The 24370-nt window shown below is 52.6% G+C and overlaps 1 protein-coding gene across 5 annotated transcripts in view; it reads left to right on the top strand.

Annotated features, from left to right (window-relative positions):
- Positions 1–23478, top strand: part of ZER1 (zyg-11 related cell cycle regulator) — a 30462-nt gene extending 6984 nt beyond the window's left edge. For 4 of the 5 annotated variants that reach the window (XM_004757158.3, XM_004757159.3, XM_045082551.1 and 1 more), the window contains exons 2-16: positions 5138–5390; positions 7476–7626; positions 7834–8270; positions 8573–8749; positions 9575–9689; positions 9856–10002; positions 10347–10520; positions 14451–14666; positions 15360–15401; positions 15562–15681; positions 16692–16807; positions 17123–17311; positions 18711–18808; positions 20417–20519; positions 21772–23478. In XM_004757158.3, the coding sequence (XP_004757215.1) occupies positions 5233–5390; positions 7476–7626; positions 7834–8270; positions 8573–8749; positions 9575–9689; positions 9856–10002; positions 10347–10520; positions 14451–14666; positions 15360–15401; positions 15562–15681; positions 16692–16807; positions 17123–17311; positions 18711–18808; positions 20417–20519; positions 21772–21829 (2301 nt within the window). In that variant the 5' untranslated portion in view covers positions 5138–5232 and the 3' untranslated portion in view covers positions 21830–23478. The remainder of the gene's footprint in view (positions 1–5137; positions 5391–7475; positions 7627–7833; positions 8271–8572; positions 8750–9574; positions 9690–9855; positions 10003–10346; positions 10521–14450; positions 14667–15359; positions 15402–15561; positions 15682–16691; positions 16808–17122; positions 17312–18710; positions 18809–20416; positions 20520–21771) is intronic. The other variant, XM_004757157.3, reaches the window with a different exon arrangement.
- Positions 23479–24370: the final 892 nt, after the last annotated feature.

Raw genomic sequence — 24370 nt, 5'->3', positions numbered from 1 at the left:
CCAGAGCACTGGCGTCAGTTGAGTGGTGGTGCCGGAACTTAGTCCTTGTGGTTCCAGAAGGCACGGGGCTCTGGGGCCGCCCATCGGATTTCCAGAGCGGCCCTGAAGGCTCAGATATGGACGTCGGGGCTCCAGGAAGCCAGGGGCAGTGCTGGGCCCCAGACTCCTTCAAAGCTCTCCAAGGGGTGATGTGATGGAGCCCGAGAGACCAGGTTCAAATCCCACTTTGGACAGAGGAGCCTCTCTGGGCTTGAGTTTTCTCATCTGCAAGATGGGATCATAACCAGCATTTCTTGCGTGCTCAGTCTCGTCAAACCCGGGACCAAGAATTTCCCGCCATCTCATTTATTCCGGCAGCCCCATGAGGGAGGAGTTATTGTCCCCATTTTCCAGATGAGGAAACAGGTCCAGAGAGGTTGGGTAATTTACAGTGAGTTGTAGAACTGGGTTGAAACATAGATCTTTTTTTTTTTTTTAAAGATTTTATTTATTTATTTGACAGACAGAGATCACAAGTAGGCAGTGAGTCAGGCAGAGAGAGAGGAAGGGAAGCAGGCTCCCTGCTGAGCAGAGAGCCTGATGCGGGGCTCTATCCCAGGACCCCGGGATCATGACCTGAGCCGAAGGCAGAGGCTTTAACCCACAGCCACCCAGGCGCCCCTGAAACATAGATCTATCTGATGACAGAGCCTACACTTAAAAAGAAAGAAAAAGAAAAGAAGCTATTGAAGTATAACGTAGCTAGGGAAAGGCCTGGAAAGCATGAGGGGACAGTTTGATAAATGTCTACAGGTGAACACACCTGTCCCCGAGGCCCCACTGCTGCTTCCTCATCGCTGTGTCACTGCAAAGGGAATCGCTACCCTGATTTCTAATACCATGGGTTCCTTTTGCCTACCCCCCCCTTTCTAATACAGACTCTGGTAGGAAGATGGTCTGGGATTCATTCCCAACTTTCCTCGGTTCTATAAATGTTTGATTGTTTTCTATCTTGGTCATTCAATTTGAATGTGAAGGTTCTGTTTTCACTCTGTCTCAGCCACTTGTCACTGAGGACCTACACTGACAGAGCATCACTTAACTGAACCCCACTCCCCTCCAAGTGTGGGCCCCTTTCGGTGTCTAGGCCATTTTCTTAACTTTACTGAATTACAATATACATTTTTTAAAAATCACACCATGGTATACAGCTCCCAAATATTCACAAGGTGAACACACCTGTATACCCAGCACTCAGATGTGGGACTAGAAGCTTCTTGGCACCTGGCCAAATCCTCAAAGTAACCTCAGTCCTGACTTCTGCCATCACAGATCAGATTGTTCATTTTTTTTTTGTTTTTGTTATTTTTTAACTTAATGGAATAAAATGTGATTGGATTCATTTGATCCATGATACGATATATGCTCTTTTCCGTCTGACTCCTTTCACTAAATTCGGGAGGTTCACCCAAGCTGTTACGTTAACAGTAGTTTGTGTGTTCTCATTGTCCTTAATAGTTGATGGGTGAGTGTACCGAGCTTACTCATGCTAGTGTCCGGGACGTGCAGGTTCGTTTCTGATTTTGGCTGTTCTGAATAATGCTGCTGTGAACATTCTGGTCTGCGTCTTTGGGGGAACATCTCTGTGCATCTCTGCTGGGTGTGTGCCTAGGAGTGGGGTTGCTGAACATGGAACACATGTGCATACTCAGCTTTGGTGATAGTGTCGAACAGTATCCCGTTACACTGTCAATTTGCACCAATGGACACTCCTACCCGCAGCGTGGGTGACACCCCGTTGTTCCATTGTCACCACAGCACAAGCTTGGTGTATTGCCTGGATCGTTTCCAGTTGAGCCGTTCTGGTGGGTGGAAATGGGATCTCATTGTGGTTTCACGGGTACTAATGAAGCTGAGCCCTTTTACATATGTTTCCATATATTCTCTATCCTTTATGAAATGCCTATTCAAGTCTTTTGCCCATTTTTTAGGAGGATGCTATGTCCTTTTAAAAACAGTTTGGCGGTCAGATGAATAGATAAAGAAGATGTGAGACACACACACACACACACACACACACACACACAATGGAATACTATGCAGCCATCAAAAGAAATGAAATCTTGCCATTTGCAACAAAGTGGATGGAACTGGAGGGTATTATGCTGAGCGAAATGAGTCAATCGGAGAAAGACAATTATCATATGATCTCTCTGATCTGAGCAATTTTTTAAAAAGATTTTATTTGGGGCGCCTGGGTGGCTCAGTGGGTTAAGCCTCTGCCTTCGGCTCAGGTCATGGTCTCAGGGTCCTGGGATCGAGCCCCGCATCGGGCTCTCTGCTCGTTAGGGAGCCTGTATCTCCCTCTCTGTCTGCTTGCTTCTCTGCCTACTTGTGATCTCTGTCAAACAAATAAATAAAATCTTTAAAAAAAAACAAATAAAAAGATTTATTTACTTATTTGACAGAGAGAGAGTGATCACAAGTAGGCAGAGCGGCAGGCAGAGAGAGAGGAGGAAGCAGGCTCCCTGCTGAGCAGAGAGCCCAATGTGGGGCTCGATCCCAGGACCCTGAGATCATGACCTGAGCTGAAGGCAGAGGCTTAACCCACTGAACCACCCAGGCAGCTCCCATAAGAGACTCTTAATCTCACAAAACAAACTGAGGGTTGCTGGGAGGAAGGGGTAGGGAGAGGGTGGCTGGGTTATGGACATTGGTGAAGGTATGTGTTATGGTGAGTGCTCTGAAGTGTGTAAGCTGGACGATTCACAGACCTGTACCTCTGGGGCAAATAATGCATTATATGTTAATAAAAATAATTAATAAAAATTTTTTTAAAAAATGAGTTTGGGGGGGTTGTCTGAGTGGTTCAATCAGTAAGCATCTGATTCTTGATTTCAGCTCAGGTCGTGATCTTGGGGTTGGGAGATCAAGCCCAGTGTGGGGCTCTGTGCTCAGTGGGGAGTCTTCTGGAGATTCTCCTCTCCCAGTGCCCCTCACCCTGCTCGCTTGTACATAAATAAATCTTAAAAAATCAATTTGGGAGTGCCTGGCTGGTTCAGTCAGTGGTGCATGCATATAGCTATGGATCTCAGGATTGTGAGTTCAAGTCCCATGCTGGGTGTAGATGTTGCTAAAATGTGTATGTATGTATGTATGTATGTGTGTGTGCGAGTGAGAGAGAGGGAGAGAGAGAGCACAAGTGGGGGAGCAGCAGAGGCAGAGGGAGAAGCAGGCTCCCTGCTGAGCCGGGAGCCCAATGCAGGGCTCACTCCCAGGAGCTAGGATCATGACCTGAACTGAAGACAATTGCTTAACTGACTGAACCATCCAGTTCAAAATTGCTAAATCTCAAAAAAAGAATGATTTGTAGAAGGAGTTTATATATTCTGAATATGAGTTGTTTGTTGGATATATTATTGGAAATATTTTCTAGTCAATGGCTTATCCTTTCTCTTAATTATATCTTTTGATGAATGATGTACATTTTAAGGCAGTACAATATTTTTCTCTTTATGGTTTCAGGGGCTTTTTGGTGAACTGTTTAAGAAATGATTGCCTACTCTAAAGTCACAAGATAGACTCCTGTGTTTTCTAGAAATCTTGTTGTTTTACCCTTCACCTATAGGTCTATGGTCCATTTCAGATTAATTTTTTTTATTCACTTGACAGAGAGAGAGAGATCAGAAGTAGGCAGAGAGAGAGAGGGGGAAGCAGGCTCCCTGCTGAGTAAAGAGCCCAATGCAGGGCTTGATCCCAGGACCTTGAGACCATGACCTGAACCGAAGGCAGAGGCTTAACCCGCTGAGCCACCCAGGTGCCCACATCTTAGATTAATTTTTGTGTATATATGAATGGAAGTTTCTTCACTTCAGTGCAGACTGGATTATCATTTTTCCCTCAAGAGTGTTATTTGAGGAATCTTTACCTAGTTCTAGGTCATGAAGATAGTAGGAGACTTTAGGGTTTGTTTGTTTTTTTTAAGTTTTTATTTATTTTGTTTTTACTGATCTCTATTCATGACCCCAAGATAAGCGTCACATGCTCTACCAACTGAGCCAGCCAAGGGCCCCAACTTTATTTACCTATTTGTTTGTTTGTTTAGGCTCTACGCCCGAGGTGGGGCTCAAACTCAACTCCGAGAACAAGTGTCACATGCTCTTCTGACAGCCAGCCAGGCACCCGCCCCCTGACTTTAGTTTTTTAATAACCGCTTTATTGAGCTACAATTCCTAAACCATATGCTATAGCTATTTAACATAGACAATTTGTTGGTTTTTAGTATATTCAGAATTCTGTGTCTGTCACCATCATCAATTTTAGAACATTTTTATCACCCTAGAAGAAGCCTCGTAGTGTTAGCAGTCACTGCCTATCCCTCACAGCCCTCAGCCCTAGGCCACCTCTAATCTACTTCTGACTCTACGGATTTCCTCTTCTGGCTACACACTGTGTGTAAATGGATCCGTACAACATATGGCCTTTTGTGCCTGGTTTCTCTCACTTAGCATAACGGTTTCAAGATCCTTGCTGTAGCACGTGTCAATACCTCATTCCTTTTATGGCTGAATAACATTCCGCTGAATGGATAGACCATTTTTGTTTATCCGGGCATCAGTTGATGGAAAGTAATTTCCACTTCCTGACTATTACGAATAGTACTGCTGTGAACATGAATGTATGATTTTTATGTGGATGTATATTTTCACTTCCCTTGGGAGACATGATTAATCATTCTTAATCATACACAGCTTAATTCAATGACAGCATGTCTATGAAGGCCTGGCATATACTGAATATTCACACGTTGACTACTATTTATGGGTTAGGTTACACAGTAAGGGATGCCCCAGTGTAGCTATTAATGAAAGCCCCGTTATCCTCACCCAAGCATTGAGTCCCCAACACATGCACGTCTGCCCACGGATACTGAGAAGGCAGAAAGATGCCCAGACAAGGCCCCTGCTCTTCGCAGGTCAAATCACACACAGCTAGTGGCGGCGCAGAGAGGACCAGGAAAGGGAGCAGGAGCCCTGGGGCATGTTTCTGCTAAGCTGCCCAATTGAGTGTGACATTTGGGGCCTCAGTTTCCCTACTCAGAGAGTGGGCATAGGGTAGCTGGTGGTTGTGGCTCACTTAGCTTCTTCCTGTTCCCCAGGCTGTGGTTCTGCCAATGACCCTGTGAGTGCTGGGGAGTCACTGCTGCCCCTAGGGGCTCCTGTCCTGAATTGGCCCACCCGCCTGCCCCCCAGCATGGCGTCCGACACCCCTGAGTCCCTGATGGCCCTCTGCACTGACTTCTGCCTGCGCAACCTGGATGGCACATTGGGCTACCTACTGGACAAGGAGACTCTGCGGCTCCACCCAGACATCTTCCTGCCCAGCGAGATCTGTGACCGGCTCGTCAATGAGTGAGCAGACAGGGGACTGGGGCGTGGGCGTGAGTCTTAGCATGAGCTCTGCACCATGCAGGAACAGGGTTATGGATACACACGTGTGGGGGTGTGTGTGCATGGACTTGGCTGTCTGCGGGTGCTGAGAACACTGGTATATTCGTCACCATAAAGCTACATGTATGCACATTGGTGGTGTGTGGAAGGGTGTGCATATGAAGGAATGGGCGTTTGTATACACGTGGGTTTCTGCAGCATGGGGTGTGTTTGAGTGTGTGACTGCAAGTGTGCATTTACATCTATGAGAAGGTATAGAAGCCTGCATATAGGGGGCACCTGGGTGGCTCAGTAAGTTAAGCGTCTGTCTCCGGCTCAGGTCATGAGCCCAGGGTCTTAGGATCGAGCCCCACATCAGGCTCCCTGCTGAGGTGGGGCGTCTGCTTCTCTCTCTCCCTCTGCCTGCTGCTCCCCCCGCTCATGCGCTCTCTCTCTCTCATTCTACTCTTTCTCTCAATAAATCTTAAAGAAACCTACACATACAAAGGAATTCTGACTGTTCCATGTGCCTATGTGCACATGCCTGTGCCTACAAACACGTATCTGTGTGTGCACAGAGCCACACACATGTTCGTTCACTGGTGCACTGTAAAGAATGGACCCATGACCAGGGATCGAGTCATTCAGAAAATCTGGGATCGAATCATTCAGAAAATCTGTATCTGGGCCCTCCAAGGAACTCCCCACTATGAGAGGCTCCTGGCAATAGGACATGCATTCACTCACCCAGGGAGGTCAGTCCGGATCCCCGGAAGGGAAATTGTTAGACCAAACAGTTGCTTATAAAAGTGGGAACTTGTGGGGCCCCCGGCTGGCTCAGTCCGTGGAGAATGCAACTCTTGATCTTGGGGTTGTGAGTTTGAACTCCACATTGGGTGTGAAGACTATTTAAAAATATTATCTTTTTTTTTCTTAAGATTATTTATTTGAGAGAGAAAGAGCACACAGTCGGGAGGGGTAGAGGCAGAGGGAGGGAGAGAACTCCAAGCAGACTTCCTGCTGAGCACAGAGCCTGACATAGGGCTCTATCCCAGGACCCTGAGATCATGACCTGAGCCGAAATCAAGAGTCCGCTGCTCAACCGACTGAGCCACCCAGGCGCCCCTAGAAATAAAATAATTAAAAATAAAATAAAATAGGGGGTGCCTGGGTGGCTCAGTTGGTTGAGTGGCTGACTTTTGATTTCGGCTCAGGTCATGATCTCAGGGTCGTGAGATCAAGCCCCGCATTGGACTCCACACTCAGCAGGGAGTCTCCTTCTCTCTCTCCCTCTGCCCCTCCTCTGCTCGCTCGTACTCTCTCTCAAATAAACCTTAAAAACATAAAATCTGAAAAAAAGAAGAAAGAGTGGGAACTTGTGTGTGACCCCAGGACGGAGCCCGACTTGTAATCATGTTCTGGGCATTTGATGTGGCTCAGGCACTCGCTTGGACCCTTTGCAGACCTGAGTTATGTCCATTTTACAGATGAAGAAACTAAATTCTGGCAAAGTTCCATTGCTTGTGTGAAGTTGTCCAAGTAGTAAACAGCCAAGCCAGGATTCAGAGCCCAGTGTTTGATTCCCAAGCCTCTTCCACCAGACCAGGATTCTTGTATCAACTGGGATCTCAAATAGGGTTTTATTCAGTGCTTGGCCTGGACCCAGCTGGAAATGTCAAATCCCTTGGCTTAATCTTCCTGTTGGAAAAGGGTCCCGGGAGGAGCCGATCAGGAACAGAAGCTGGCTGAAAGACAGGAGTGTGGACGCCTGTGTTTGTTACAGATGCGCACGACTTTTGGGAGGAAGTGTTTGGGATTTGCTATTGATTAGAGACCCCTTTGTTATCTTTGCTGTCCTGATGCCTGGGGGAGCATCTTCATGTCACCTGCAGGGCGGTCAGGGTCCAAGCAGATGCTGTTAGAAAGAGGGACAGGGGTTGGAAGAGATGGGAGTTGCTGATGGGTGGCAAGGGAAGGTTTCAGGAAAAGGAGGGCTAGTGCAGAGCCTTGCGGGAGGACGAAGGCCCCTGAGCCCTTCCCGCTAGCGAGGCTTCCCTCCCCGCCCAGGTACGTGGAGCTGGTCAATGCCGCCTGCAACTTTGAACCGCACGAGAGCTTCTTCAGCCTTTTTTCGGACCCCCGCAGCACCCGCCTCACCCGGATCCACCTTCGCGAGGACCTGGTGCAGGACCAGGACCTGGAGGCCATCCGCAAGCAGGTGAGACCTACGTCGCCAGCCAGTGGGGACGGCCATGGGGAGGCCGGCCGGAGAGCGTCAGTGACCCCTCCGAGACAAGAATCCAGCACGCCAGCACCTTGCACACACCCCTCCTGAAGCCCACCTGTGGTCTGGGCTCGGGCCTGGGGTTGGCCAGAGGTGGGGGTTGGTGGGCTATGGCGGTGACGGAGCTGTCCCTGCTCCCAGGACCTGGTGGAGCTGTACCTGACCAACTGCGAGAAGCTGTCCGCCAAGAGTCTGCAGACGCTGAGGAGCTTTAGCCACACCCTGGTGTCCTTGAGCCTCTTTGGCTGTGCCAACATTTTCTATGAGGAGGAGAACCCAGGGGGCTGTGAAGACGAGTGCCTCGTCAACCCCACCTGCCAGGTGCTGGTCAAGGACTTTACGTTCGAGGGCTTTAGCCGCCTCCGCTTCCTCAACTTGGGTCGCATGATCGACGGGGTCCCTGTGGAGTCGCTGCTGCGGCCACTCAGCTCCCTGGCTGCCCTGGACCTCTCGGGCATCCAGACGAGCGACGCGGCCTTCCTAACCCAGTGGAAAGACAGCCTGGTGTCCCTCGTGCTCTACAACATGGACCTGTCAGACGACCACATCCGGGTCATCGTCCAGCTACACAAGCTGCGGTGAGCTGCTGGCCCAGAGCTCACTAGGGGCGGGAAGAGGGTGGGGGTCGCCAGTCCCGGAGGTCTGTAAGCCCCTGTCTGGGCACAGATGGGTTTGGAAGAGACAGTCCCCTTCCTTAAGCCCAGTGTTTTGGCTGCATCCGGGCTGTTCAGGACCTTGGGGTGCCAGCAGGCTCTTCCCCAGAATGCTCTGGAGCAGATGTGGGAGGAAGGGGCTCTCCCCTCCCTGCCGTGGGCTGAAGGAGCGGGGCTCTGTGAGGCAGCCCCAGCTCCTGACCTGTGGCCCCCACTCCAATCTCCAGACACCTGGACATCTCCCGAGACCGCCTCTCCAGCTACTACAAGTTCAAGCTGACTCGCAAGGTGCTGAGCCTCTTTGTGCAAAAGCTGGGGAACCTGATGTCCCTGGACATCTCTGGCCACATGATCCTGGAGAACTGCAGCATCTCCAAGATGGACGAGGAGGCGGGGCAGACTAGGTGGGGACCCACCCATGGTGGTTGCCAGCAGGGTGTCATTCAACAAGCATTTACCACGCCAGGGCCTGTGCTGGGTGCCAGAGATAAAGAACCGAACAAGGCCCTGCCCTGTTGAGTCTGTTCGAGCTCGTGGTGGGGGCAAAGGAATCCTTATCAGGACAGTGGTAGGGGAGGCGCAGGACTGTGGGACTGCCCTGCGGGTCAAGAAGAAGGAGGAATGGCATCCAGGTTATCCTGAAAGCTCCTGAGTTTGCCAGAGGAAAGGTGTTCCAGCCGAGGGAACAGCATACAGCAAAGGTTGGAAGGTGTAAGCTTGAGGGGCGAGCGGAGAATTAGGACGCTCAGCCTGGCTAGTGACGGTGGTGGCGGTAGTATGGCCAGCAGCGTCTCCCTTGCTTTAGGTATCCCAGCGGATAGGTTGCTTCCTGGCCTGGTTGGTTGAGAGATCGAGATCGGATTCAAACCGATCCGACTGTAATTGACTATGGGCCCTGTCCCCAGCTGTGCATTCACGGGGCTAGGTTGATGTGCATGTCTCTTGATGATCTTCGGTTAGGACATTATACAAGGGTGACAAGTCCTCACTAGAAGGGCACATAGTATTTTCCAAAGATGGGTGCAACAGTAACTCCCATCCCCCATGTTATACAGTGTGACCTTGCCACCTCTCCGTCAGGAGGTGGCAGTCTGTGTCCCAAAAGATGAGGCAGGAAGGCCTAGAAGAGGGCCCCAAGTAAATGCCTAGCCACCCCCAGGGAGAAGCACTCCTGAACCCAGGACAGCCTCAGTCCACAGGCCACTGACCCCAGCACCCTCTGTTCCCAGCATTGAGCCTTCCAAGAGCAGCATCATGCCTTTCCGGGCCCTGAAGAGGCCACTGCAGTTCCTCGGGCTCTTTGAGACCTCCCTGTGCCGCCTCACACACATTCCTGCCTACAAAGTGAGAGAGGGAGTCGGGGAGGGGAGGAATAGTGGGCCCTGGGACAAGGGAAGGGGGTCGGCTGGGGGCCCCATGGTGTCTGCCCTGGGGGTAGAGATGGCCCTGGGGTCTGGGGAGCCCACCGCTTGGCCTCTTCCGGGTGTTTCTGAGCATGTTCCGTTCCCAGGTAAGTGGTGACAAAAACGAGGAGCAGGTGCTGAATGCCATAGAGGCCTACACGGAGCACAGGCCTGAGATCACCTCGAGGGCCATCAACCTGCTTTTTGACATCGCACGCATCGAGCGCTGCAACCAGCTGCTTCGGGCCTTGAAGGTCAGCCTCAACCCTGGGGGGCCCAGCCTCCTGCCCATCCCCAGCTGGCCGGCACTGGACTTGGTTGAGGCATGTCCCTCCTCTCCACGTCCTCCTCATCCCCAGGCCCACAAGCAGCATTACCCCCGAGCCCCAGGCCTAGCTTGTCCCAGCACTGACCTTACCCCAGACCTGTGGCCCCATCTAGCTTCTGCCCCCCACCCCGCACTTCTGTTCTCGGGGAATAGGATCAGGGTAAGCTGAGCCCCAGAGCAACTGTCCCAGCCCCCTGGCAGAGCCCTAGGCCTGGCCTGGCACGGCTTGAACAGGACTGGCCAACCCAGGCCCACCCTGCCTTCCCACAGCTGGTCATCACAGCCCTCAAGTGCCACAAGTATGACAAGAACATCCAGGTCACGGGCAGCGCTGCGCTCTTCTACCTGACCAATTCCGAGTACCGCTCCGAGCAGAGCGTCAAGCTGCGCCGGCAGGTCATCCAGGTGGTGCTGAATGGCATGGAATCCTACCAGGAGGTGACGGTGAGCCCCCTACCCGTGCCAGCCCTGCATGCTCGGGCCCAGCCCCTCCTCTCCCTGCGCACCCTGTGTGCCAGCCTCACTGACCTGGGCCCTCGTGGGGCCATGCTTATTTGCACCCTTTTTCGCCTGGCTCTCAGCTGCAGCCCCCTCCACCCCTGCCACAGTCACCTCCCCCTTACCCATGGCATCCCTCCCAGACTCTAGGACCTGGCATTCAGGACCCTGTAACCTGGCCCCACTTGACTAGTCCTTCCCCCATGGCCACCCCCCACCCCACCCACCCCCCGCCCAGGGACCCTGTTTTCCTGTCTCTGGGCCTCTGCTCGTGCGGACTCCTCGGCCCTTCTGCCCAGTAACACTCTGCTGGCAGGGGATTGTTTTCCAATAGCTGCTTTTATTGTAAAGTTACAAAAATTTTGACCTTAGAAAATCTGTAATTACAGACAGAAAGAAAAAAAAACCCACTCCATGCAGAGCCACTGTTGGTGTTGGACACCTGTTGTTTTGGATTTCGCCTGTGCATGTTTATTTAGTAGATGGGTTCATTCCGCACTTACTGTTTGCATGATGTGGATTTTTATTACAACAGTGTCTTATGAATGTGAACATCTCTCAGATCAACAAACATTTCTACAACAGAACTTCTAAAATAAGGTCTCTTTTCCCATTACAAAAGTAAGACATCGAATGCTTAGAAAACAAACAGATTCAAGCACCATTGACCTTTGAACCACATGGGTTTCAACTCAGATGCAGAATTCTTCTCTAGAGATTTTATATGTGTATGTATTTATTTATTTAGGAACCCAATGCAGGGCTTGATCCCATGACTCTGTGATCATGACTTGAGCTGAAATCAAGAGTCAGATGCTCAACCGACTGAGCCACCCAGGTGCTCCTTTTAAAAAAAACAAAGTTTTTTTTTTTTTTTGAAAAAGAGAGAGCAAGTAGGAGTGGGGGGAGGGGCAGAGGGAAAGAATGAGAGAATCTTGGCAGGCTCAACGCCCAGCACCGAGCCCAGGACGGGGCACGATCTTACAACTCTGAGATCATGACTTAAGCCAACATCAAGAGTTGGACGCTTAACGGACTGAGCAGCCCCCGACACCCCTGGATCAGATTTTATTTGACAAATACAGATGACACCGTCAGTGTATTTTCTCCTCCTAATGATTTCCTTACATTGTCTTTGCTCTAGCTTACTTTATCGCAAGACTACGACACATAACACATATCACATGCAAAACGTGTCAATTGACTTATAGACGTTATCAGGAAGGGTTCCTTCCAGTCAAAGGTAGGCTCTTCGTGGTGAAGTTCTGGGAGGAGTCAGAAGTTACAGGTGGCTTTTCAGCTGCTTGGCGGCAGGTGGGGAGGAGATTGGAGCCCCTAACCCTCGGGCTGTCTGATGGTCGACCGTGATACAGAAATGTGACAGGGGGCCTGAGTGGCTCACTTGCTTAAGCATCTGCTTTGGGCTCAGGTCATGATCCCAGTGTCCTGGGATTGAGTCCTGCCTTGGGCTACCTGCTCAGCCTGGGTCTGCCTCTCCCTCTCCCCCTGCCTGCTGTTCTCCCTGCTTATGGTTTTCTGCTCTTTCAAATAAATAAATAAATAAAATCTTTTTAAAAAAATCTTAAAGAAAAACAAAGAAAAGAAAGAGAAAATGTGTTAACTACAAAGTGAGTTGTCAGCATAATGCTCAGTGTCCTTATCCAGGGAAAGCCACTGGGGTGCAGTGGCCAGGCCCTTTCCCCACAGAGTAGCAGGCCAGGCTGCCCCACAGGCCCAGGTGGCAGTTGTGGAGTTGGCCCCCCGTGGGCAAACATTTAGGTGACTTTTTTCTTGTTTGCTATTTCAAAGAAGGCTTTCCTGACTCTACTCAATTGATAATCCTTAAAATATGTGACTAAAATTGCCATTGCCGGGGCCATGAATGGGTAGGTGTATTTTTAAAGCATTTGGGACGTAGTCTTGAATTATCCTCCAGAAAGGCTATAGTAGAGATACAGTCTCTGCAAGGGTGAGAAGGCCTGCTTTCCCCCTGCCTGCCAACTCCAGACCTTAGAGCAACCTTTTTCTACCTTGAGATTGATTTTATCATTAGGTAAAAGGGGTGTGTTTTTTGTTTGTTTGTTTTTTTACAAAATTGCTAGTTGAAGACTCCCAAACAAATTCATAAACTCTATCAAAGAAATGGAAATTAAAATGGTGAGGTACCACATTTTATCTCAAGAGACCGAGGATCCCCAATGTTGACAGAGGTCAGGGGAGATGACTTCTGCATACTTCTCCCTGCTGAGGTAGGAATTGTACCGCCTTTTTGGAGGCCAACTGGCCGAATTTGCCAAAACTGTAAATGCATTGATCTTTGGGCCTATGTATTCCATGATTCAAATGTTTTTTAGAGGAAAAAGATCACATCTTTGCTTTTTAATTAAAAATAAGTTAGAGGAGGGGCATCTGGGTGGCTCAGTCGTTGAGCGCCTGCCTTTGGCTCAGGTCATGATCCCAGCGTCCTGGGATCGAGCCCCGAATCGGGCTCCCTGCTCCGCAGGAAGCCTGCTTTTCCCTCTCCCACGCTCCCTGCTTCTGTTTTCTCCCTCGCCGTGTCTCTGTCAAAAAAATAAATAAAATTTTAAAAATAAGTAAATAAAAATAAAGTAGAGGAAACCAGAATGTTTTAGCTATTGGGACCTGGAGAAGTAACATACCCCCACAATCGGATATTCTGGCAAATCTGCACGTTCCTAATGTGGAAAGATGTCCACTGCATGTTGATAAGTGAAAGGTTTTAGAGCAGTGTGTATAATATCTTTTTTGCCTCACCCCTCCCCCAAATATATATTTGTATTTACATGTTAGAAAAGTCTAGAAGGACATGCACCAAATTTTTAACTGTGATTACTTTTGGGGAATAAAGTGAGAGACTTTAACTTTTCTCTCAAATACTACTATTTGAACTTTTTATGGTGAGTAAGTATTGTCTCTTGTAATTTGAAATAAAATTTTTCTCAGATTAAAAAGTATATGTGTATTTGAGGGGAAAAAAGAGCTAAGAGTGATACACCCCTGAAATTACATAATTAATGAAGTGCAGTGATCTGCCAAAATCTGAGGAAGGATGGAAGAAGATTAAATCACAGGCAAATGCTCCAAGAATACTTTAAAAAAAAAAAAAGCCCATAGACAGCGCAAAAAGGAATTGAAGCTGTCGAGCAGCGTGAGGCCTCCCGCTCTGCCCGTTGGGACTGTAGAGCCTGCAGCCACTTCGGCAGACAGTCTGGTGTCACCGGGTCAAGTTGAAGACATGCATGGCGCGTGTGACCCAGAAGCCGCTGTGCGTGGACGCCAACATGCAACATCGTTGGAAGTTACCACACGCTGAAGCCCCCTTGGATGTCCACCAACGGTGGGATGGGCCAGTATATTCAAGGACCGTGATACAGTGAACAAATGAATGCTTTTCAGCTGCTCGTGATGACATAGTTGCTCTTACAAACCTGTGGTAAACAAGAGTAAGCTTGTTTGATGCTGGAAAACCTTCCGTGGGGACTCGCAGGGACGGTGGTTCTCTCTAGTGGGGAGAGGAACTGAAGGCCAGGAAGGGACCTGCGGGGCTTTCTGGATGCTGACAGTTTTCTATTTCCTGACCCAGGTGGGGGTTCCATGGTTGCCAAAAAAGGTTTTTTTGCTTCATAAATGCTCATAAAACCATACATTTTTGTTTTATGCTCTCTTCTGTATGAAGATTATATTTCACTTTTTTTTATTTTAATGTTAAAAAAAAAAAGCCTTGGAGTCTCCTCTTCCAGAAAGCCTTCCTGGACCACCACAGCTCCAGATGATCTCACACCTCTAGGGCGCCCCTGGAGTCCAGCTCCCGGAGTCCAGCCCTGACTGTGTTCCCCTTGTCTCCCATCCCCCCAGGTCCAGCGGAACTGCTGTCTGACCCTCTGTAACTTCAGCATCCCCGAGGAGCTGGAGTTCCAGTACCGCCGAGTTAACGAGCTCCTGCTCAGCATCCTCAACCCCACGCGGCAGGACGAGTCGATCCAGCGCATCGCCGTGCACCTGTGCAATGCCCTGGTCTGCCAAGTGGACAACGACCACAAGGAGGCCGTGGGCAAGATGGGCTTCGTTGTGGTGCGTGCCCTCGAGCTGCCCCTTCTCCAGAGCCCCCCTGCCCCATGACGGATTTAGGCTAGACCAGAGGAAAAATCTTCTCACCATGAATGGAGCTTACGTCCCCGTAGATTTGCTCCGCTCAGAACACTCTGGCATCCTCTCACGGCCGCTGCAGCCGCGCATTTGGTCCCACCGTTCAAGCCCCTCCTGGCTCCTCAGACCAGGTCCCCTATTAGGTCTTTCTCACTGGGGTTAAATAAGTGTCTGAGGGACTGTTTGTTTAATGTCGGCCTCCCCACTGGGTTGTGAGTTCTGCAGGGAAAGACACTATGCTTGTTCCTTCTTCCAGCATGACCTCCCCAGCACTTTCTAGAGTGGGGCCTGGCACAAGGTGGCAGGCAAGGGTGAGGAAGGAGCATCTGGTCTCCTCCTCTTTCGCGCTGGATGGAGAGGCTGGAGCCCACAGAGGGGAGGGCCAGGCGCAGCGCTACACAGGGAGCCAGGCCCGAGCTGGACCAGCCCCCAGGCCTCCCGAGGCTAGGGACCACGTCTGTGGGTTGCAGGCCCCCCAGACCAGATAGTTTTATATTCGGTCTTGTCGGGATGCATTAGCCAAGAGTGGAAGGGCTGGCTCCCCCTCTCCGTCTTGGTCTTGGGGGACACAGTACCTCTTGAGCCCTGCCCCCCACAAGTTCTATTCTCTGCCCACAGACCATGCTGAAGCTGATTCAGAAGAAGCTGCTGGACAAGATAGTAAGTTGAGCCTTCATGAAGCTCCTCCGCCCCTCCCCTCCCCTTAGAGGGGCTGGTTTGCCCCTGGAGGAGACCCATGTTTTGTGAGGGGGCACCCTCACGGGTGCCAGGAGCCTGCGGGCCCTCCAGGCCGCTGTGCTGAGGTGTCCTCTCCCTTCAGTGTGACCAGGTGATGGAGTTCTCCTGGAGCGCCCTGTGGAACATCACGGACGAGACTCCCGACAACTGTGAGATGTTCCTCAACTTCAATGGCATGAAGCTCTTCCTGGACTGCCTGAAGGTACTGCCCGTCTCTAGCGGTGGCGGCCTCCTTGACCACTCACAGCCGCTCTTCTGTCCCCAGGCGTCCCGCCCGGCAGATCCGTCAGCAGCCCCTCCCCCCGTGGTTCCCACAGCAGGGCAGCGGGCCGACTCCCAGGCCCGCCCCTGTCTCAGAGCCTGCCCCTGAGGGAAAGCCAAGTCCCATGCTTCTTCCCAGCGCTTCTCCGGCGGCCCGCAGTCTGGCTGGGGTTCCCTGGGATGTCAGCTAGATAGGATTCTGTCCAGTAGGATGGTCTTTTATTTATTTTATTTTAAGATTTTATTTATTTATTTGATAGACAGAGATCACAAGTAGGCAGAGAGGCAGGCAGAGAGAGAGAGGAGGGGAAGCAGACTCGCTGCTGAGCAGAGAGCCCCAATGTGGGGCTCAGTCCCAGGACTCTGGGATCATGACCTGAGCTGAAGGCAGAGGCTTTAACCCACTGAGCCACCCAGGCGCCCCTAGGATGATCTTTTAAAAGTCATCCTTGGGGCACCTGGCTGGCTGTCGGGAGAGCATTTATATGACTTACTCTTAATCTCAGGGTTGTGAGGTCAAGCCCCACGTTGGGCATAGAGCTTTCTTTAAATAAATAAATAAAGGTAGCAATTATAAAAAATAGATAAAACTCATCCTTCATTTTCTTGCTCTAGTTTCTACGCAGTTTCCCTTCAATTCATATTTGAGCTTTTGGCAAATAGAACCATGTTTATTCTCTTCGGAATTTTATAGGTCAGATCTCCACTCAGCCTTTGATTTGGTAGCAAGGGGCCGGCACCCTTCTTAATCCCATAGAGTACGTACCCCACACTGTACTCGGTGCAGGAGAAGGTGTGAGGACAGCGTGTTGCTCCCCCTCTTTGTCTAGGTGCAGTGGCCAGATACCCATAAAGTCTCTAGGTTAGGAGTACCAGACACTTCAACACAAAACATACCAGCCACTAATTAAGTACTAATTGACCTGGCCCCAATGGCTCTCATTTTGCCAGGAATTCCCAGAGAAGCAAGAACTGCATCGGAACATGCTAGGACTCTTGGGGAACGTGGCCGAGGTGAAGGAGCTGCGGCCGCAGCTAATGACTTCCCAGTTCATCAGTGTCTTCAGGTTGGTATTTCTTCCCTTTCCCTTTTTGCCTTGGCTGCCAGGATGCTCAGGGCTGTAGTCTGTGTTCAGTTGCAGCAGTCACTCTCTGCCTAGATCTCTGTTAGAAATGTCACCTTCTGTCTACAAGTGGTTTCCCTCAAGCCTCCATAAATGGTCCTCTTGTAGCTGTGTCTTCGGCAACCTCAGATCTTTAGAATAATTGCTGGGTACGGATAATAGGCGATAAGTCAGCAACACCTCTCCAGTTTGTAAGCTGGGGTCCAGCAGCTGGTGTCGGAAGAGGGACTTGGAGGGAGTTTTCTCTCCCCTTGGCAGCAATCTGCTGGAGAGCAAGGCTGATGGGATCGAAGTTTCGTACAACGCCTGCGGCGTCCTCTCCCACATCATGTTCGATGGGCCTGAGGCGTGGGGCATCTGCGAGCCCCAGCGGGAGGAGGTAGAGGAGCGCATGTGGGCCGCCATCCAGAGCTGGGACATCAACTCGCGGAGAAACATCAATTACAGGTGCGGAGCGGCGCTGGGAGGGAGGGGTGCTCGAGAGGGGTCCGAGGGGGACGCTCGTTCCCAACAAGGCCTTTCCTCTCATCCCCTGTCACTCTCCCTGAGGGACAGTCCCCGCACAGCACACACCTCACCCGGAAAGCTGACTGCACCTTTCCTGCACATCCACACCCATGTGTACCCAAAGCCGTTTACAAGCATTTGAGAGGGTTTATCTGTGGGAGGAGAAAAGAAGAGGAAAATACCAGCACGCACCAGGGAACCAAACAGAAACCATTTATTTTTTTAAGATTTTATTTATTTATTTGACAGAGACACAGTGAGAGAGAGAACACAGGCAGGGGGAGTGGGAGAGGGAGAAGCAGGCTTCCTGCCGAGCAGGGAACCGGACACTGAGCTCGATCCCAAGACCCTGGGATCATGACCTGAGCCAAAGGCAGGCGCTTAATGGCTGAGCCCCCCAGGCGGTCTCCCACAAAAACCATTCTTGAGCTCACTCCACCAGAGAAACTCTTCTCACAGTCTGGCGCCTTCCCTCGCAGGAGTTACCCTCTGCACCAGCTTCATTCTTGGCAGTGCAGTGGGCATCACCTCTTCCTGACTTGTGGCTGGATTTGCAGCCACAAGGTATAGGTCTCCCTCCTTGTGTTGTGACTGGGTCACTTTCTGGGTATGGATGGACCATCTTGTACTGATTGACCCTGACCTCGAAAACCCATACTGGGGGACGCCTGGGTGGCTCAGTCAGTTGGCTCAGGTCATGATCCCAGGGTCCTAGGATCAAGTCCCGCATTGGGCTCCTTGCTCAGCAGGGAGCCTGCTTCCCCGTCTCCCTGCCACTCCCCATGCTTGTGCACGCTCTTTCTCCAACAAGTGAATAAAATCTTTAAAAAAAAAAAAAAAGGAAAAGAAATCCCATATTGGGAGGAGCAGGCTTGTGCTTGTGGCTTTGTCTGTGCTCCGGTGACTGCCGTTCCCAAGGAGATGTGAGGTGGAAACACTGGCCCAGGGGGTTTGCATGTACATTTTTCAGTCTCTGGGACCATGACTCCAGACGGCCTGTAGAACGCCTCTATAAGAAGTATGGTGTCATTTCTGTTTCTCAGGGTACTTCTCCCTGCCTCCCCAAGACCGGCTCTCTCCTCCTTGCCAAGGTCCCCTGTTTCTTCTCCACATGATCTGTTTCCCTCCTGCCACCCTTGCGTGCCCCCGCCCTGACCTCTCTCCCGAGTGAGCTTCCTTTGTGGAGCCTGAAGGGCCCGATGCCTCCGCCTCTGCTGCAGCCTACTAGCCGGCTCTCGGGCTGTGCGTAGGCCGCTCCAGGCAGGAGAGCTCTCCGGCAGGCAGGAGGCACTCCCCCAACCCCTGGCAGCAGAAGTGACCCTGACCCCTCTCTCTACAGGTCATTTGAGCCAATTCTTCGCCTCCTTCCCCAGGGCATCTCCCCTGTCAGCCAGCACTGGGCCACCTGGGCCCTGTACAACCTCGTGTCTGTCTACCGTGAGTATCCACTCGCCCTTTGTTCAGACACGGGGCTGCTCACTGGGCTTCAAGCACACTTGCCCCCGGGGAGCTTGTAACTGGGGTGCAGAGTCTGTACCCGGGAGCACAGCCCTCCACTTTCCAGCCTCTGCGGGACGCCCAGCATAATGGCTGGCCCTGCCTCATCACCAGAAACGAGTCTGGCAGGCCCGATGGGCCGTCCAGAGTTCCCAGATAGCCTGCTTAATGCTTCCTGCTTCCCCAGAAGGGAAGAGTCAAAAATCTCCGTGTCTTCTGTGGGATAGAATAAGACCAAACAAAGAACTAAGCGCCGCCGAGGAAACAGACTCCCACAGGAACAGGAGAGAACTTTAAAATAATTCTAACTTGATTCCTCGGAGAGTGTCCTATATGCTGGGTGGCTTTGTGGGGAGGAGACCTTGATGACAGATGAGGTTTGACCCTCAATCTCTTTCTTGCTGGTTATGTGACCTCATGCAGGTTATTTAACATCTCTGGGCCTCAGTTTCCTCCCCTGTAGAATGGGGACATCAATAATGCCGACCTCATAAGACTGATGTGAAAAGAGAACCAGCACGAAGTGCCCAGGCCAGTGCCTGGATCCTGTTAACTAGCTCAGCACTGTTAACTAGCAGAGTGGCTCGGAGTGCAGGCTCTGGGGGCAGACATCTGGCTTTGAACCCCGGCTCTCCGCTTGCTGTGGCTGTATTATGTGGGGCAGTTTTCTCAACCTGTCTGTGCCTCAATTGTCTCTTCTTTAAAATGGGATAAAAATAGGATTGCTGTGAAGTAAGGCATAAAAAATGCTTGGAACAGTGCTTGGCCCATACCAGCTCTTCGATAAGGCTCAGCCTTTTTCATTACTACTTGAGGTTGGTCTTACTAAAGTGTAGCCCCTGACCTTGGAGAGGCAGTGTAGTCCAGAGGCAAGAGCCCTGAGCTGGGACTCCCTTGGACAAACTTCCAGAGTGACTTTGGATGAATTGTTTCCTCCCTCTGAGCCTCGGTTCTTTCATCTGTAAAATGCAGAGCATAAAAGTGACTCTGACTACACAGAGCTGCGTGGAGGGGGCGGGGGTGGAGGGGTGGGGAGGCTGCACTCAAGTGCCCGTGTTCTCCATGGAGCCTAAAGCCCTAGGATCCTAAGCATTAGAATATTCTTTATTGCCATGGACTGTGAACCACCCAATCATAGGAAGGAATGCTGTTTCCAGCCTGGCTGGCCACCAGCATCAGCTGGTAGTTTACTGTTAAAAATACAAATAAATACAGGTTCCTGGGTCTGTTGACTCAGAATACCCAAGGGCTGGGCTTAGGAATCTTTATTTCTATAAAATCTCTGAGAAAAGAAGCCACTGGTTTGGGTGTTATTTTCCATGGGGTAAACTGTGGAAAGAATCATGGCCGCGTCCCAAAGTGGCCTTCTCCAAGGACTCACCCCTTGCTCCCCGAGTCGGCTGGCTCCCGGGTGCAGCAGCGCCTGCCCCCAGGCCTGTCCCTACTCCCCCAACCCCTCAGGGAGGGTGGCCCTCACAGCAAGGGTGGGTTCTGGGCCCCAGGCTGCTGGAAGTCTGAGCTGATCTGCTTGTCTGCCCCTCCCCGCAGCCGACAAGTACTGCCCCCTGCTGATCAAAGAAGGAGGGCTGCCCCTGCTGAGGGACATGATCAAGATGGCCACCGCCCGGCAGGAGACAAAGGAAATGGCCCGGTAAGAGATGGGCAGTGTTTCTGCTTGCAGCCTCGGTGTGGGGGAGCAGGGGGACGGGGTCAGGGCCCTCCCTGAGTGTCGTTTTGGCCACAGTGTGGCCAGAAACTACGTTGTGCAGCCCGCACAGGGCCTCACTGCCCTCTGTAAGCTTCATCTCTCACTCCCAGCAAATTCCATCCTCTCCTCCCTGGCCCTTAGCAAGTCAGGTCAGAATTCATCATTTTTGGCCAAAGACCTTCCAACAAGAGAGGACACGACGTGGTAAAGAATATTCGAGAGAACTGGCCGGCGAGTGAGAATGGGTTTGCACAAGTGAAGGTGTGAAGGCCATGCACATGGTAGAGCTGCCAGTCCCTTTGAACGTCTACCACAGTCCCTTTGAACATCTCCGTAAGACCCGAGATGCATATCTGAGCCAGCCAGCCTGTCTGAGCAGGTGCCAGCGACACTAAGAGGGAGCTGAGAAGTCACTCCGCCTATCCCACTCCTGTCCCACTCTGGGCACCCCTTATTTCCTAAGAGGCATAGGCTCCTCTTTAGCACATGGAGGCTGCAGTGAGAACTACCCCCTGCTCCCCACCAACCCAAAGGCGTGGTGTTGGACAGGAAGGCCGTCTGAGGTCCCAGGCGACATCTGACTGCAGTGCCAGCGGTTCTCATGGGTCAGTCCAGGGAGGGCACGAGACAGGGACTCTGAGCACCAGTGGCGGCTCCTGAGACCGCAGCACTGGCCCTGGCTGCTGGAGGGTGTCAGGGGCCCTCGTACTGGCTCGGCTGCCCTGGCCCTACCCGGACCACCGCGGGCTCAGGCTCTCTGGGGGAATCTGGCGCGCAGGCAATTTGGGGACCACGAGTACGCCGCCCCAGTAGGCAGGGAGAACATGAAGAAGGCAGGTGGCGCTCAAGAAAGGAGCAGAGAGGGCTGGGAAGGTCAGGTGCGAGCCAGTTCAGGGGCGCCCCTAACCAGAGAGGCCCTGGGGCTGAGAGGCAGGGAAGGGGAGGGGCCTAGGGAGGAAGGAGGGGGCCCAGGGGGCTGATCGTATTGGTGTGCGCAGGTGCCATTTCCTGGGCACTCGACACGTGCCAGCACCCCCCCCCCCGCCCCCCACCCCCCACCCCCCAGCACACCTCCTGGCTCACATCAGCATCAATGCTGACACTGGCTGCCAAATCCAGTGGCCTCCCCCGCCGGGAGGAGCCAGCCCTACCTGACCCAAGGCCGCCCTCTGATCCTCTCTCCCGTGGTCTCCAGCAAGGTGATTGGGCACTGCAGTAACTTTAAAGAGGAGAACATGGACACGTCCAGATAGAGGCCTCCGCCCCCACGGCCGCCGCTGCTCTGGACCACAAGGCCGGGAGGAAGCTCTCAAGCAGCCCAGCGGGCAGACCGCCTCCGGGTAGCCTCCTGATGGATGAAGGGACACGGGGACTTTTGCACAACCGACGCTTTTCCTTAACATTAGTGAGATATATATATATTATATATATATATATATATATATATTATTTTTTTTGGTTAGGACGTGTGAAGTTTTGTGTGTATGATTTCTGTACAAAAACAAAAGAACACTCCTTGAGTCCCCGCAGCTTCCTCGGCCACTCTCAAGCCCCAACTCCAAGCCTTCATTGCTGCCACTCGCTCCCGCCCCCCCAAGACTCAATGCCTCAAACGTGGTGAGAGTCCGGTCCTTTCCCAGTGACCTCAGACCCTGGCCTCGCCGCCCATTAGGAGAGGCAGCAGGCTTCTGAAAGCCCACTCCCGCACCCTAACGCAGCCACCAAAGCCTGAGAACACCATCCGGGCTCCTGGGTGTGGCTGATAGGGTTTGGGAGGAAATCTAGCCCCACTGGGTCTCCCGAATGCCTTGGTGCTCCCAGCCGTCGGCCATCCGGGGTAAGGAAGTGAGTGCTCAGGCGGCCCCAGCCCCCAGGACCCTCAGGAGTGGGGCTCCCGTTGGCCCCCTGCCGGTTCTCTGGCCAGACTTGCCTGAGGCCACGCTGCTATAGAGGCTGCCTGCTGGTCTCCCACCAGGTCCCAGGCTACTGAAGGCCCCAGCCCAGGGCTGGTCAGAACTCAGGCAGATTCCACTGCCCCTTCTGCCAAACATATTCCGCACCCGCCCCAGCCCTGGGAGCCAGCACCGCTGGGGCCTGCGGCCTGCTCCTCACTCCCCAGCCGTTCCCCTGCCCGCAGCACCCATGGTGCCCAGGCACCCCACCAGCAGAACTGAGCCGGCCTCTTTTACCCCCCACCACACACACACACACACACACACACACACACACACACCACCCCCGCTGCCCGGAGGACCCCACATGCCTCTCGGTGAGGCAGGAGGTCCCCACTGCAGCCGGACCCGCAGCCAACAGGTAGCTGCTTCCAGACCAGCACTGGGCACAGCCTGCAGTGGCCCCACGTGGCCCTTCTGAGCCCCTCCTCCCTGCCCCCAGGCTTTACCTTGGGAACCTCTGTGCTGTGTTTCAGAGAAGTGTGAGCTGCAAATGTATCTTGAAATATCTTGTGGTCCTCCCTTGATGTACCTCTGCATTGCTCTCTGGAGACAGGCGGCGGCGAGGCGGCCTTTCCAGAACAAGGCTCTGGGGGAGCAGGGCCAACTCTGCAGGCATCCCCCAGGGGATGACCTTTTTTCCTTCCTCCTTCCCTGGGCCTGTTCTTGGATTCTCCTAGCATTTCTGCCTCGAGGCAGAACAGGCTGGATGAGCAGCCCAGGGAAGAGGCACCAGGCCTTCTCCCCCCACAGTCTGCCCCTGCCAGCCCCGGGAAGGGGGTAGCTGCCCTGCGCTTCCTGAACATGGCGGACAGGCCACACCTGCCCCTCCCTTCCCTGCCCAGACCCTGGGCAGAGTTCACATCGCGTTGCTTTACCACCTGGGGCCTGGGTAAATGTCTGTACTTTGGGATGTCACAGAAATACATTTTTGTGCAAAGTGGAAAGAACAGGGTGTCTTTTATTTGCAGAAGGGATGGGGTCAGGAGAGGGGCTGGAAGCAGTTTGGGCCCTGGGCCTTGAATGAGGGGACTTGCAGCCGGGAGGGTGCCCTGGGCCAATCTGTGTGCGCAGCCTGGAGGGCCGGTGAGCTGCAGCCTGGACACAGGTGGCGGATTGGCCTGAAGTCCGTGCCGCCTCGCATTCTCTCCACACCCCCATGCCCGGGCACCGGATGCAGCAGGCAGCAGGCCCTCTGCCCAGGGCAGTCCAGTCTGATGGTAGAGACGACGTTCTGTGTGAGATTACGACCCCGTGTGCAGCGAGCAGGGAGCACAGAGAGGGCGCCTCCCGTGCGCTGGCAGGAGGAGAAGGGAGGGCCCGGGGAGACGGGTTAGCTGGGCAGCCATGCTTCAGCGAGGGAAAGCGCACCTTCAGCGTGGAGGTAAGAGACAACATGGTGCCCCCAAGCAGGCACGGAGGCTTCTCACAAGAGGAGACGTGTGAGCCGAATCCAGCGAAAGACAAGGCTGCTGCAGGGTGCCTGGGGGGCTCAGTCAGTTAAGAGTCCGATGCTTGATTTCAGCTCAGGTTATGATCTCCGGAGTCGTCGGATCGAGCCCTGGGTTGGGATCCCCACTTGATGGGGATTCTCTCTCTCCCACTCTCCCTCTGCCCCTCCCTCTAACATAAATAAATAAATCTTTTAAAAAGGAAGGGGGCCCTGCCTGGCCTGGCTGTGACAGCCACAGAAAGAGCACTGCAGACCGAGGGGCCGGCTAAAGGGGCCTTACAGGGAGAGCCACGAAGCCGGCCCTGAAAGCCAGAGCAGAGCGAAGGAACAAGGGCGCGAGCAGAAGGACCTGGAGAAGCAGCTGGGCATCCGGCTTTGACCTGGCAGAA

This window comes from Mustela putorius, unplaced genomic scaffold (assembly GCF_011764305.1).
Source record: "Mustela putorius furo isolate JIRA1106 unplaced genomic scaffold, ASM1176430v1.1 tig00000596_pilon_pilon_pilon, whole genome shotgun sequence".
Lineage (NCBI taxonomy): Eukaryota > Metazoa > Chordata > Mammalia > Carnivora > Mustelidae > Mustela > Mustela putorius.
The sequence above is the reverse complement of the archived record's forward strand: the minus strand, read 5'-3'. Positions and strand labels throughout refer to the sequence as shown.